The sequence below is a fragment of the Littorina saxatilis genome, linkage group LG17, assembly GCF_037325665.1.
Source record: "Littorina saxatilis isolate snail1 linkage group LG17, US_GU_Lsax_2.0, whole genome shotgun sequence".
In the NCBI taxonomy this organism is placed as follows: domain Eukaryota; kingdom Metazoa; phylum Mollusca; class Gastropoda; order Littorinimorpha; family Littorinidae; genus Littorina; species Littorina saxatilis.
In genome coordinates this window covers 2495886-2511520 of record NC_090261.1, presented here as the reverse complement: position 1 = coordinate 2511520, position 15635 = coordinate 2495886, and the positions used below count along the sequence as shown (strand labels likewise).

The 15635-nt window shown below is 40.7% G+C and overlaps 1 protein-coding gene across 1 annotated transcript in view; it reads right to left on the bottom strand.

The window, feature by feature from the left end:
- Positions 1-210: 210 nt before the first annotated feature.
- The window catches only part of LOC138953609 (transmembrane protein 179B-like), a 29483-nt gene continuing 14058 nt past the window's right edge, over positions 211-15635 (bottom strand). The window contains exons 2-6 of the mRNA XM_070325480.1: positions 13590-13753; positions 10799-10962; positions 10290-10418; positions 6354-6414; positions 211-4085 (exon numbers count right to left, since the gene is read on the bottom strand). Of these exons, the coding sequence (XP_070181581.1) occupies positions 3891-4085; positions 6354-6414; positions 10290-10418; positions 10799-10962; positions 13590-13694 (654 nt within the window). The 5' untranslated portion in view covers positions 13695-13753 and the 3' untranslated portion in view covers positions 211-3890. The remainder of the gene's footprint in view (positions 4086-6353; positions 6415-10289; positions 10419-10798; positions 10963-13589; positions 13754-15635) is intronic.

Here is a 15635-nt window from a genome sequence, read left to right as displayed (position 1 = left end):
ACATAGAGGGAGAGGAAGGATGAGAAAGAGAGAGAAAGGGGGCGGGGCAGAGAGAGAGAGAGAGAGAGAGAGAGAGAGAGAGAGAGAGAGAGAGAGAGAGAGACAGACAGACAGACAGAGAGACAGACAGACAGACAGACAGAGACAGGGAGAGAAGGAGAATGATTGAAGGATTTTCTTTGGCTGTAATTCATGAAACTCAATGCTGGATTATGCATAAATTCACTACACTTTATTCAAAGATAATATTGTTTAAAATATCCTGTTTAATTGGAATAAAATATGCAGTACACAAACAACCAGTCTGTTCATGACAAAGGACAACAGACCCTGCCATATACCAATGTAAAAACATGAGAAAGAAATAATGCACAGAGTAACAAGAGTGCTGTGGATGCAAAACCATCCATTTCAAAACTGACTGCTCATAAGTGCAATCAATATAAAGTATAAAAGGTGTCATCACACCCTCAAATTTTTTTTTTACAAAATCCCCAAACTGTATGTCAGCAATTTGTTCTCACACATTTGATACTCACTTTCTGAGATTGCATTCATAAAATTCCACAATGTAGCAAAATACATGTACTCGCAAATAAGCTACTTTCTTCAATGTGAAATGGCTTAAAATGTCAACAAGCATTCTTTGTTTGATCAACTCAGGCAAACAAAGACAGATTTGACACTTCAGAACCTTTGAGATTTACCAAAGTAAGTTGAAAAGGCATTCAAGCTAAAGGGAATTTAAAGTATATTATCAGATAATCCATGGTGAATGTAAGCTTCTTTGATGTGAATGGTGTTCTTCATATCACAAAGAAATAAGGCACGACTCATTGGAGGGAATAATACCATGTAAAATACACATGCACAATTTCCGGACATTTCGCTACAACAGCAGCAACAACAGAAACAATAAAAACAAAAACAAGAAAACAAACAACACAATGCTCCAATTGTAAAACCCCAACGCATGCTCCACAGGCACTTGAAAGACTCCTGAGAGGAACCAGAAGAGAATCTGTTTTCCCCATTCATAAATACAGACTAAACAGACATCAAGAACAGCCATTTCTCCTACTCCCATGTGTCAGTCATGTGCCTGTGGGGGAAGTGTTAACAGATCAGAAACAACTTGTATGTCTGTTGGTCTTTTCATCGTCTTACACAGACAAAAAGGCCACACAAAGCAAACCTGTAGTTAGACTCCCATTCTTCAGCATTACCTACGTGCCAATGCCCGGGACATACCTGATTGGCATTGCCTTTGTCTGATCAGATACCCTGCCAAAAGTCCATCAACATTTGGTATAGTGCATGAGGTTTTGTGTACAATAGCTAGTGTCTCTGAGCAAAGTCACAGAGACTGACGGCTTGTTTGTTTGTTTGTTTATTTGTTGCTTAACGTCCAGCCGACTACGCAGAGCCATATCAGGACGAGGAAGGGGGGGATGAAGGGGGCCACTTGTCAAGCGATTCCTGTTTACAAATGCACTAACCCATTACTTGTGTCCCAGCAGGCTTTAGTAAAACTAAATTAATACCTACTGGAAGATTACCAGTTTCCAGTATGTTAAAATAGGCTTAACCTATCTACTGCTGGACTTACATCAGAACACTAACAGATTAAACTATACATGAATCGCGAGACAAGCGGCAAGAGAAGAGATTTTTGGAAAAAATACAGGTGAATGAGCAAGAAGGCAGAAAAAAGAAAAGAATTCATGAAGAAAAAGAGAGCATCACAGGAAAGAGGAACCAAAAATCTACCTAACAGCAAACTAGAAAGCTCCTGCGGTTCCAAAAACAGGAGGGGCCTTTAATTTCATAACCGCAGTGCCCCACTGCGGGAAGACTGACGGCATTGTAATTGTACATGAATGAGTTCGATCCATGCATGGCATAATTATGACATGATCTAATACTTTTGTCAACAATGATTAAAATGTGTGATATTTTTAAAGGAAAGAAGTACATTTTGAGCATTTGATTTGTCTGTCAATGCAGCCAGTGTGTACAATGTATAAAAAATTAAGTATAGGGTAAAAATGTTATTTTGTTCGATCCCTTTGTTCTTAAATGATAAACAATGTCACCCATAACGTGACTTATACAACAAATATAAACAGACTGTGTCTATGTATGATATATATAATTATATAGTCATAATGATATGAGAAACAGTGACTACGAGTGGACATTCTTAATGAGAAACCATTCTTTCTTCTTTAGGAATTCTACAAATAACAGCAAACAAAGCAAAGAACTCACAATTTCACACCTCAAACACACATTCCAAAGTTCAACGTATAAGACATTCTTCATGCATGCAAAACTAATATTTTGATCCATATCTAAAAAAAAAAAATTCTTTAAAGTCAAATAGTTTGGGCTACAGTGGATCCACCCTTTTAAGACCTTATTCAACAAAAAAAGGAGGGGGTCATAAAAAGGAGGGGGTCATAAAAAGGAGGGGGTCTTAAAAAGGAGGGGGGTCTTAAAAAGGAGGGGGGTCTTAAAAAGGAGGGGGTCTTAAAAAGGAGGGGGGTCTTAAAAAGGAGGGGGTCTTAAAAAGGAGGGGGGTCTTAAAAAGGAGGGGGTCTTAAAAAGGAGGGGGTCTTAAAAAGGAGGGGGTCTTAAAAAGGAGGGGGGTTTTAAAAAGGAGGGGGTCTTAAAAAGGAGGGGGTATTAAAAAGGAGGGGGTCTTAAGGTCTTAAAAAGGAGGGGGGTCTTAAAAAGGAGGGGGGTCTTAAAAAGGAGGGGGGTCTTAAAAAGGAGGGGGTCTTAAAATGGGGGGTTCCACTGTATTGAACTGGTGAACTTTTTGTGTAGCTTGTGCACATGAAGCTCAATATAAACATCCCAGTTTATGTGTGTATGTGTGTGTTCTGGTGCTTATGTATAAATGTGGGATGTCTTGTGTATTTCATCTGCTTAATTACTGCCAATAGTGTGTGTGTGTGTGTGTGTGGGGGGGGGGGTCACAACAGTAGTTTGCCATGTCTCTTGAAATAAACAAATAAATTTGATCTATGCATCTTCTTACACGAGACTGCACTTGATCAATTACTCAGCAGGTTGATGCAGGGTATTACAATTAAGGAGCTGTGTCACAGGCACTGACCAGCCAATAAATCTACACATATATTATGGCCAAATACTTGCATTAAAAAATCACTGCAAGATCTTGTACCTATAGATTGACAAGAATAAAGCGTATTCAAGACAAAGAAAGCTTACCGACAATCTTCTAAGTCAATAATTCCACACTTATACTTACCTGCCATCGTTTCGATTGAGAAACTGTTCAAATATTGTGACAAAGGCTACTCCTGCTTGTATCAAAAAGCAATTTGGGATTTTCTTGAGAACACTTACATACAACCACCAATGCTCATACTGGATATTTTAATGTCTTCTGGTGTATTCACTTTTGATTTAAGAAAAAAAGAACAACTTTTTGAATTTCTCACTCCTTAGTTCCTATTCAGCAGCAATGACATCATCATCATCACTACAATCAACAAACAACAACAATCTCAAATAGCAGCAATGACATCATCATCATCACTACCATCAACAAACAAAAACAATCTCAAATAGCAGCAATGTCAATGACATCATCATCATCACTACCATCAACAAACAGCAACAATCTCAAATAGCAGCAGGACATCAGTAGGATTAGATGCATGTTACACACACACACACACACACACACACACACACACATGTACACTCCCACACACACACACTAGCTCACACACAAACCAACACACTGCCTCTCTTCAACAAAATGACTAAGTCAAACAAACTCACACAACCCACTCAGTTACACCACTAAGCACAATGGTGTGCACAACAACAAGGGAGGTAATTCACTGCCAGCCTCAGTACTTGGTGGACTCTGCATCAACGGCGGGGGGAGTGTCCATGTTGGAAGCGGGAGCAGTTGCTCCCCCTTGCGTGCCTCCGTCGCCTGCGGCAGGTCTTGAGAGGAAGGGTATCTTCCCCTGGCGGAAGAGCCAGAAAATGCCGATGGCGGCCAGCAAAAGCCACAGGATGAAACTGATCCACGCTCCCGCCTGGTGGACACACACAAGACAATCAACAATCTAAATACCCGCCTGGTGGACACACACAAGACAATCAACAATCTAAATACCCGCCTGGTGGACACACACAAGACAATCAACAATCTAAATACCCGCCTGGTAGACACACACAAGACAATCAACACTCTAAATACCCGCCTGGTGGACACACACAAGACAATCAACAATCTAAATACCCGCCTGGTGGACACACACAAGACAATCAACACTCTAAATACCCGCCTGGTGGACGCACACAAGACAATCAACAATCTAAATACCCGCCTGGTGGACACACACAAGACAATCAACAATCTAAATACCCGCCTGGTGGACGCACACAAGACAATCAACAATCTAAATACCCGCCTGGTGGACGCACACAAGACAATCAACAATCTAAATACCGCCTGGTGGACACACACAAGACAATCAACAATCTAAATACCCGCCTGGTGGACACACACAAGACAATCAACAATCTAAATACCCGCCTGGTGAACACACACAAGACAATCAACAATCTAAATACCCGCCTGGTGGACACACACAAGACAATCAACAATCTCAATACCCGCCTGGTGGACACACACAAGACAATCAACAATCTCAATACCCGCCTGGTGGACACACACAAGACAATCAACTGTTGAAACAAAATGAAAAAAAAACCAAGAAAACTTGAAGAATATATGGGCAGAGTTGGAGAAATGTGCTGACATTTTAAGTGCCACTTTGGTTTATTTCAGTCCAGTCACTTTGGAAACAAACTGTTAGTTAATTGTATACCCAGTTTACCCCAATAGAATGTCAGGTATATTGGGACACTTAAGTTTCCTATAACAGTTTGCTAACCCTTCTTCACCCCATTTAACTGTCTCATGGATGAGTGATGTGTTTTGAGTCAGGTAGCAAATGCTCAGACAGGCTCAGAATTAATTAAATATGTCGGTGTTATGCTGCATGGAAAACCGGTGGGTAACTATTCATTACAATGTCGTCGTGGAATTTTGGCGTAATTTGATTCTTTGCGATTTTATTGTTTTTGTGCTTTAGATTTAAGTAAACCCTGCTCCATAAGAAATGTTCTCTTAAATATGATTGACAATGCATGATTTTACATTCTTTTTTCGTTCTATCCATACCAGGAATGAATAAAAACAATATTTCAAAATAAAAATAATCAGTTTAGTCCTTCTCCTGAAAAGTTGTTTAAAATGAGTTGCAACAAAATTCCACGACGATGTCAATTTGTTGTTGTTGAAAACGGTCAGTTTCCTACAGAATGCACTGTGTATGTCATCTCAATCCATAATTTTGGTTGGCTTGTATATTCCCATTGTGATGTTGAGACAAAACAAACACAACTTTCTACGTTTGACTGTCACCATCTTGATGTAGAGATGGACTTTACCACCTGCTCAGCCAATTTCCTTTTTTGTCTCATTATTTTTTGCACGTCAGTCCACTACAAATACTATTAGGTTGACGTATTTGTAAACATTTTGGTTTGTCTATATATAGTTAAACGTTCCATAAACATTTTGATTTTTTTTTCATAGAACCTTCATTTGAAATAGTCAGAAATTACAACTTAGTTCAAATAAAGTCATATTTTCTAGCCAAGGGCAATTGCTATCATCTGTCACAGTCAAGGGGAGAGAATTAAAAAAATCAAACAGGAAAAATTCTCAATTATTTCCTTGACAGACTGACCTTGATGTAGAGTAGTCTTTTCTCAGTCAAAGGCTTCAGGTACGTGTAATCAATTCATTCAACCTCTACTCCACTCAAAGTAAAAATGGATCTTATTTTCTCGATCTCTCTCACACAAAATCTACACATTTGCTTGTGGAGCTTGCCTCCTTGACTGCTCTTTTGTGCGCTGGCAGCTGACTACCTGTCTTGGGTGAGCTACTTACTTCCAAAATAAAAACTACTCCTTCCTTACAAGCTCACTGGGTTAGAGAGGACAAAACACTTCAACTAACTCAGTTGGCAGGTTTGGAATAACGGACGGAAAAGTGTTGTCTTGATGACCTGGTATATGTATACACATTATTTTTTAAAGCAAGAGAAGCAGGCAGTTATTCCAAGAAAGCACGAGGTTTTCAGGTTGTATTCCTTAATTATAGCAATAGTATCCACATGGCTTTTACTGCTTACAGCAGAGAACTGGTTTCCTGTGTCTGTCTATATATACTGAGATTTACGCCCATGTGTGTGAGTATAAGGAAGGCTCTTTTTTTCTTGTCCTACCTCAGCCGTGTGCATCCTGGACGCAACCGAGTCATCGTCTCTTATTGTCAGGGTGGAGCAGCTGAAACAAATAGAGTCATCGTCTCTTATTTTCAGGGTGGAGCAGCTGAAACAAATAGAGTCATCGTCTCTTATTTTCAGGGTGGAGCAGCTGAAACAAATAGAGTCATCGTCTCTTATTTTCAGGGTGGAGCAGCTGAAACAAATAGAGTCATCGTCTCTTATTTTCAGGGTGGAGCAGCTGAAACAAATAGAGTCATCGTCTCTTATTTTCAGGGTGGAGCAGCTGAAACAAATAGAGTCATCGTCTCTTATTTTCAGGGTGGAGCAGCTGAAACAAATAGAGTCATCGTCTCTTATTTTCAGGGTGGAGCAGCTGAAACAAATAGAGTCATCGTCTCTTATTTTCAGGGTGGAGCAGCTGAAACAAATAGAGTCATCGTCTCTTATTTTCAGGGTGGAGCAGCTGAAACAAATAGAGTCATCGTCTCTTATTTTCAGGGTGGAGCAGCTGAAACAAATAGTCATCGTCTCTTATTTTCAGGGTGGAGCAGCTGAAACAAATAGAAATGACACGCATGTTTAACACAGAAAAAAGTAAGCAGTATTTTCACAATTACCGGAGGGTAGTGTCAGATTTGGTGCCTGCTTAATGGTTGTTACAGGGGAACCCGCCTTTTGGACCTCCAATAATCTGAGAAAATGAGGTTGAGTCTTAAAATGGAGGCTCATTTCTTTCTTTCTTTATTTGGTGTTTAACCGCGTTTTCAACAATTCAAGGTTATATCGCAACGGGGAAAGGGGGGAGATGGGATAAAGCCACTTGTTCATTGTTTCTTGTTCACAAAAGCACTAATCAAAAAATTGCTCCAGGGGCTTGCAACGTAGTACAATATATGACCTTACTGGGGAATGCAAGTTTCCAGTACAAAGGACTTAACATTTCTTACATACTGCTTGACTAAAATCTTTACAAACATTGACTATATTCTATACAAGAAACACTTAACAAGGGTAAAAGGAGAAACAGAATCCGTTAGTCGCCTCTTACGACATGCTGGGGAGCATCGAGTAAATTCTTCCCCCTAACCCGCGGGGGGTAAACAACTAACTACACAGCAGCTGACAGGAAAGTAAAGGAGACTCTATGACAAAACTCCAACACTAAAACAACTAACTACACAGCAGCTGACAGGAAAGTAAAGGAGACTCTATGACAAAACTCCAACACTAAAACAACTAACTACACAGCAGCTAGACAGGAAAGTAAAGGAGACTCTATGACAAAACTCCTACACTAAAAAAACTAACTACACAGCAGCTGACAGGAAAGTAAAGGAGACTCTATGACAAAACTCCAACACTAAAACAACTAACTACCGTATTTGACGGATTACAAGACGCACCGTTTTATAAGCCGCACCCCCGACTTTTAACAAAAAAATTGGGACGAGCCACGTATAGGCCGCGTCACTATATTAGCCGCCGTCGAAAAAAATATAATCAGATCGTGTCAATCAATCAAACCAAACAGGCAAACGAAAGTACGGTACTTTGGCGAAATCGGCTCCGAGAATAAACAAGTGAAACAAAGAAGAAAAGTGAAAAAGTTTGAAGAAAAATATCACACACACAATTTGTAACCAACACACACATGTAGTCCCGCCCGGAATAGGCTTTTTTGGGATGATTTACGACTTTTGCGCACATTTCGAGCAGACAAAAACACAACATGGCGGCTCTCGCTCCTCCAACTATCGCGAGACACAAAAAAACGAAATCTCAGTCGCGCGCGCGAGATCCTGATACATCCGGTGTTTCTCTGTACGCTATCTTGTCACGACGACTTGTTGACAAACGAAGATTCGCGAAAGAAAGAGAAAAGCGCCGAGTCTTGAGTAGAGAGCTAATAAAGTACCGGTAATCGCTAATCGAACGAAATAAAAATCTCCGGCGACTTCCATTAGGTGAATGCTATTCAAGTTTAGGTAACGTTTTAGCCGCATCTTTTTATAAGCCGCAATGCGATTTTTTTTTAAAAAAAGTCGCGGCTTGTAGTCCGTCAAATACGGTACACAGCAGCTGAAGTATATGTATATTTGCATCATTGGCAAAAAAATGTGCCTGCAGAAAACACAATGACCACCCTAAACCGGCAGATCATGCAATGCAAGTGAAAGGATCCTTTTTCAAAAGACAAATACCATTTCAGCAAAGGAACACCCATTTCAGTTTTTTTTATTGGTGTTGCATTCACAGGGCAGACAACTAAAACTAGGGTCGTACTCGTAATACTTTTTTGGTTTTGTTTTGCTTCCAATGTTCAATCAACACAACAGTCTTTCACATGCCCAACAAACTGAAAGCAGTTCTTTTCTGTACTGGCTGTAGATAAAACTGAAAGCAGTTCTTTTCTGTACTGGCTGTAGATAAAACTTAAAGCAGTTCTTTTCTGTACTGGCTGTAGATAAAACTTAAAGCAGTTCTTTTCTGTACTGGCTGTAGATAAAACTTAAAGCAGTTCTTTTCTGTACTGGCTGTAGATAAAACTTAAAGCAGTTCTTTTCTGTACTGGCTGTAGATAAAACTTAAAGCAGTTCTTTTCTGTACTGGCTGTAGATAAAACTTAAAGCAGTTCTTCTCTGTACTGGCTGTAGATAAAACTTAAAGCAGTTCTTTTCTGTACTGGCTGTAGATAAAACTTAAAGCAGTTCTTTTCTGTACTGGCTGTAGATAAAACTTAAAGCAGTTCTTTTCTGTACTGGCTGTAGATAAAACTTAAAGCAGTTCTTTTCTGTACTGGCTGTAGATAAAACTGAAAGCAGTTCTATTCTGTACTGGCTGTAGATAAAACTGAAAGCAGTTCTTTTCTGTACTGGCTGTAGATAAAACTGAAAGCAGTTCTTTTCTGTACTGGCTGTAGATAAAACTTAAAGCAGTTCTTTTCTGTACTGGCTGTAGATAAAACTGAAAGCAGTTCTTTTCTGTACTGGCTGTAGATAAAACTGAAAGCAGTTCTTTTCTGTACTGGCTGTAGATAAAACTTAAAGCAGTTCTTTTCTGTACTGGCTGTAGATAAAACTGAAAGCAGTTCTTTTCTGTACTGGCTGTAGATAAAACTTAAAGCAGTTCTTTTCTGTACTGGCTGTAGATAAAACTTAAAGCAGTTCTTTTCTGTACTGGCTGAAGATAAAACTTAAAGCAGTTCTTTTCTGTACTGGCTGTAGATAAAACTTAAAGCAGTTCTTTTCTGTACTGGCTGTAGATAAAACTTAAAGCAGTTCTTTTCTGTACTGGCTGTAGATAAAACTTAAAGCAGTTCTTTTCTGTACTGGCTGTAGATAAAACTTAAAGCAGTTCTTTTCTGTACTGGCTGTAGATAAAACTTAAAGCAGTTCTTTTCTGTACTGGCTGTAGATAAAACTTAAAGCAGTTCTTTTCTGTACTGGCTGTAGATAAAACTTAAAGCAGTTCTTTTCTGTACTGGCTGTAGATAAAACTTAAAGCAGTTCTTTTCTGTACTGGCTGTAGATAAAACTTAAAGCAGTTCTTTTCTGTACTGGCTGTAGATAAAACTTAAAGCAGTTCTTTTCTGTACTGGCTGTAGATAAAACTTAAAGCAGTTCTTTTCTGTACTGGCTGTAGATAAAACTTAAAGCAGTTCTTTTCTGTACTGGCTGTAGATAAAACTTAAAGCAGTTCTTTTCTGTACTGGCTGTAGATAAAACTTAAAGCAGTTCTTTTCTGTACTGGCTGTAGATAAAATTGTCCAAGTCTTCATTTTCAGGCTGAATCACAATGCTTTTGTAGTTCATACAGCTGACTGGTCTTGGAGGCAAAGCTGGAATTAATTAACCTAAAGCTTTTTGTACAGGCCCTTGAAGGTGACAAAGTGTAAGCATTTCTATACATCATCCGTCCATGGCAGTGACTCACTCATTGACTACGTCACATCCAGAGTTGATACCCGAGGACAGGATGCAGGCGGAGATGAAGACGAGGAAGCAAGCCACGGTGTCCACGGCCGTGTAGATCAGCTGGAACAGGTCTGTCAGCAACACGAACCTGTAACAACATATACAGTCAATTCAAACAACGTACAATCCATGCAACATGCAGTCAATTCCAACAACATACACGCCATGCAACATACAGTCAATTCAAACAACATGCAGCCAATTTTGAAAAACATTTATAATAGTACATCTTTCAACATCGTATACGTCTAAATAAATAACAGTGTAGATTTATCAAAATAATGTAGCTGCATCGATCAGTTGAAACAGGTAAGACAGCAACAAAAGACAAAAGCTCTGGACGCGACGGTCAGTGACAAAAATGTTAACACCATCATGGCTCATCCTTGATTTGTTCTTCATTCATCAAAAGAAAAAGAAAAATCAACCCATTTATCATTCCCTCAATGCCTGAAGCACAGAACATACTCAGTGTTGAGCTTGCCCAGCATGAGCATGATGCAGACGAGCAGCCTGAAGAGGGCATACATCAGCCCAAACATCACTGCCATGGCCACCGCATAGTTGCAGTTGGACGCCGATCCAAACCCAGTCGTCGCATCCCTGTAGAGGAAACATCCCCCTATGTTGTTCTGTCAAGAGAACACCACAGTTAGTCCTGCATTATTGCAGACACTATTATTTTCAATACTATTCTTAGCAAGACAATTTAGATGACCAAATTTCTTAAGAATTTTTTGTTTTTTTAATTTAAATACAAATAATTCACAATTGCAATACTTTATTGTCAAAGACACACGAATCGAGCAAAATACAAATAATTCATAATACAGGATACAAAAAACAAAAGTTTTAAACAGAAAGTTGAAATTGATGGCTTAATTTGGATAAAAAATTTTGACCACACTTAATTGTTTGCACATTAACATCAGATTCCAGTTTTACATATATGTAATTTATTGAAATGAAAATGCACAAATACTATATATATATGACCATCTCATGCATTCACCTGATGGACAAAACAGGAAATGCAAAGGTGTGGGATTGACCAACTGATATTTTCACCTGCACTAATTACATGTGTATGAATATGTGTGATTCTGTTGTGACAGGGGAGGCTACCGCTCCTTTCACAGCAGACTCTGCACCCGAGTTGTTGGCCTTTAAGTCAACACCTCTGGATTGTAGAGTTCTGTTTGTGATGGGGTCTTGTAGTTTCCGATTGTCTCTATGTTCATGGAAACCTTCGGGTTTGCATAACAGTTTTTATAGGGCTAAGAAATTACCCCTAACATTTTCAATCCTGTTTGATTGCACTTCGTTTCCCGAGGTGATCGTAGTGTTTCGGCACACGGTTACACTGTAATACCAGCCACAGTGGTACCTGCCATGTGAGGCCGATCCAATGAGAGGACGCCTTCCAAAAAAGGACTCTTTCAGTCGCCTTTATGTCGACTCCCTTGACCTTAATACACCCGTCATGACAGAACACCTGCAACGTGGGGACAGTTTTGGTTGGTCCCTATGGTGTGCTTTCATGGCAGGTAACTCTGTGTCACAAAGCTTCTCTTTAAAGGCTCGTTCCGCCTCGTAAAACAGTGTCTCTCTCTGTCTCGGATATGGCCAGGCTTTACATGGGATATGGCCTGGCTTTACATGGGATATGACCAGGCTTTACATGGGATATGGCCAGGCTTTACTTGGGATATGGCCAGGCTTTTACTTGGGATATGGCCAGGCTTTACTTGGGATATGGCCAGGCTTTACTTGGGATACGACCATCCCTCCGCTTGGTCACATACCAACACAAAAAAAACTGTGCGCACAGAGATCAGCCAGGCTGTTTATTGGCTCACGTAAGTGTAGCCTATGCGATCGTAACTTTGTCTGTCTGTGCGTGCGTGCGTATGTGCGTGCGTGCGTGCGTGCGTGCGTGTGTATGTCTGTGGTAGAAACTCTAACATTTGAAGACGTCACATTACATTGACGTCACATTATGTCATAAGAGGGTTAGACGTCACGCGAAGGAAGTACTGAAAGTCTCGGTCATTATTATTTTGAGCGGGCCGAGCGAGACTAGTTGGCAGTCGTGTCCCTGTAAGTAGGCTACATGCAGACAGACAGATCTAGATCTACACACCCCTGACTCTCTTCCCACACTGTGTTAAGAAAATTTTCTTCCCGACGCTTCCGTCATCTGCTTCAGGGGAAATTCAAAGAGGTTGGTGAAGCTATTTATCTCTATAAATGAAGTATTACGAAGTGTTGCACATCGAGATAGGTCAGGTTAGTTCTGTTAGTGTCTATACTTAATGCCAATGGGTTTTTCGGGTTTGTATTTCGCGTATTTTACCCGTGAATCGGCCGAATGACGGACCCGTCGCTGCACAGCTGCAAAGTTTGTCGCTTCGAGCGCAAAATCGTGAGGAAAACGCGTCTTGTAAGTAATGCTAATACATTCTACCAAAACCTAAACATGTCTGCACCAATCCTGCCAAGTGTCGTAGTTGTAGTCCCCCGCAAACAGCTGTAATCGTAAGAAGAATGTGATCATTCCTGCAGATTTGTGTGTCGTGCACCCGATTTGACCGAATGTTAGCGTGTCGTACACCCGCTGTGACGTTTTTCACGTCGTGACGTCCACCCGATGCTCACGTTCTGTGTCGTCTCTCCGATCGTGCACTTACCTTTTGCACATGACCTTTCTCACTTGTTAGATTGTGTCATCCCCCATACATAAACAAAAACCCATTGGCATTAAGTATAGACACTAACAGAACTAACCTGACCTATCTCGATGTGCAACACTTCGTAATACTTCATTTATAGAGATAAATAGCTTCACCAACCTCTTTGAATTTCCCCTGAAGCAGATGACGGAAGCGTCGGGAAGAAAATTTTCTTAACACAGTGTGGGAAGAGAGTCAGGGCAGTGATCTAGTGTCTCGCTTTCTTGCACAGTTTCACCTATGCTCTTTCTCTCTCTCTCTCTCTCTCTGTGTGTGTGTGTGTGTGTGTGTGTGTGTGTGTGTGTGTGTATGTGTATGTGTATGTGTAGGTATGTGTGTGTGTGTGTGTGTTACTGTTTGTCGATTTCTTACGTGAGCCTTGATGGCTTCGCCTCTTGTTTTTGGAATGCGACCAAGTGGAGCGATTGTTTTATCCCATGTAAAGCCTGACCGGGTCTCAGATAGTGAAGCAAACTGTCTTTACTAGGCGGAGTAGACCTTAAATGTACAATGTGTGTTGCACGTACCGTGGTGACCGGTACAGCAATGATGGTGAAGAATGAGAAGAAGAGCAGTGCCCCATACATGCCCACTTTCAGGCGAATCAGGTTTTCCTCCGTGACAAAATCCATCCTAGTGACAAGTGGCTGGTCCTCAGCAGATGACTATCTTTCTCTGGCAAGGAGAAGACCTGTACACAGAAGAAGAAAAAAACCATAATTTAGTGAGTGTATCTGTACGATCTCGGTCCCCCTGTCTGTCTGTCTCTGTCTCTCTACCGCTATACGGGTATATATGTACATATACTTGATTATTATCAAGCGCAGAAAGCCAGGAAGACACCCCCCCCCCCCCCCCCCCCACAGTATGCACAATACCCATACAGGGTGGCTACATTTAATTCTCACAGTACCTATACAAGACACCGGAGTTGATTTGATTAGCTGTGATTCTCCGAGCAGAACTCAGCGGAGACACCCTCAGTTGTGTAAATGAAACTTGCTAATGGGACTTGTACTTGTTAGAAGGTGGAGGTAAGGCCACAGGTAAAGCACAACAGCAACTGAAGACTGACAAATACAGTGGCACCTCCAAAGATCACAACAACTCGGGTCTTAAAAAAAGGGAGTCTTTACATGGAGGTATATTTAAGATCAGATCAGATCAGATCAGATCAGATCAGATCAGATCAGATCAGATCAGAAAACTTTAATGTCCATTTTCATTTTACATAAACATGGAAATGTTTCTTCCGGCACCACATCGGATTTGTAATAACACAAACACACGATCATAACGCATAATTCAACACAAGTAAACTACTAAGATCACTTATCACATGAGCATTTAAACAATTAGCATAAGGCCAAAAAAAAATAGGTGTGGTTACGGTAACATAGCCCCCAAAAATAGGGTAGGAAGGTAGGCAATCACTTTTTTTTTTTTAAACTTTTTTTTCTAATGTGTACAAATTAAACCTACTTGACAGGAAAATAAGTGTGCGACTCGAGCGCTTTCGCTTTCATTGCGTTTTCTGCACTCGTTTTTGTGTGTGTGTTTTTTGACAAATGTAATAAAAAGTTATAGGGTCGGCCCCTAGAAATAGGGTAGGGCGGGTTACCGTAACCACACCTATTTTTTTTTTAGGCCTAATAAATATATTTAACACAGTCACTGACTGACTGACGCTCGTAAACACAGCGCACGCAAACAGTTACAAAACACACACACACACACACACACACACACACACACACACCAACATACAGGCACACACAGAGGCTCTAAACAGAAAATGTCATGTTCCAAAATAGTCACTGGTACTGCATAATAGAAATCTAGCATAGCATAGCGAAACAGAAAATGTGAAAAAGTATGGTTTTAAAATGGGGGAAGTCTTAATTCGGGCGGGGGGGGGGGGGGTCTTGAAAAGGGGGTTCCACCGTACCTGATATACCTACAATGCCCCACGATCCCCTGAAAAATGAGACTGGGCCGGGGACTCCAAGTGACCCGAGAAGCGTGGCCAGAGGGGGACGACCCGGTGTCGCCGGCGGTCAGCTGTCACGTTACAGGTGATACATGACCAGTGGGCTACACTCGGCATGAACAACTCGTTCCTTACACTCGTCTAGGATTACACCTGTCTGTTCGAGTTTGCGTCAATGAATTGCAAACATGTAGAACAGCACTACACGCTAACTAAGAACAAGTCGCGTAAGGCGAAATTACTACATTTAGTCAAGCTGTCGAACACACGGAATGAAACTGAACGCACTGTATTTTTTCACCAAGGCAGTACAGCTTCGTCAATCCCCGCGTGAAGGAAATCGCTCACCTTCCACGTGCAAAACGTAGTGATATTGACGCGCCAGATTAGCGCGGTAGCGTATTGTGCTATAAAGCAGGAAAGCGCGCTTTTCTGTATTCTTGTTAACTTTCTGAGCTTGTTTTGAATACAACCTATCATATCTATATGTTTTTGGAATCAGGAAATGATAAAGAATAAGATGAAATCATTTTTGGATCGATTTCTTACATTTTAATCGTAAGACTAGTTAATCTATTTTCGT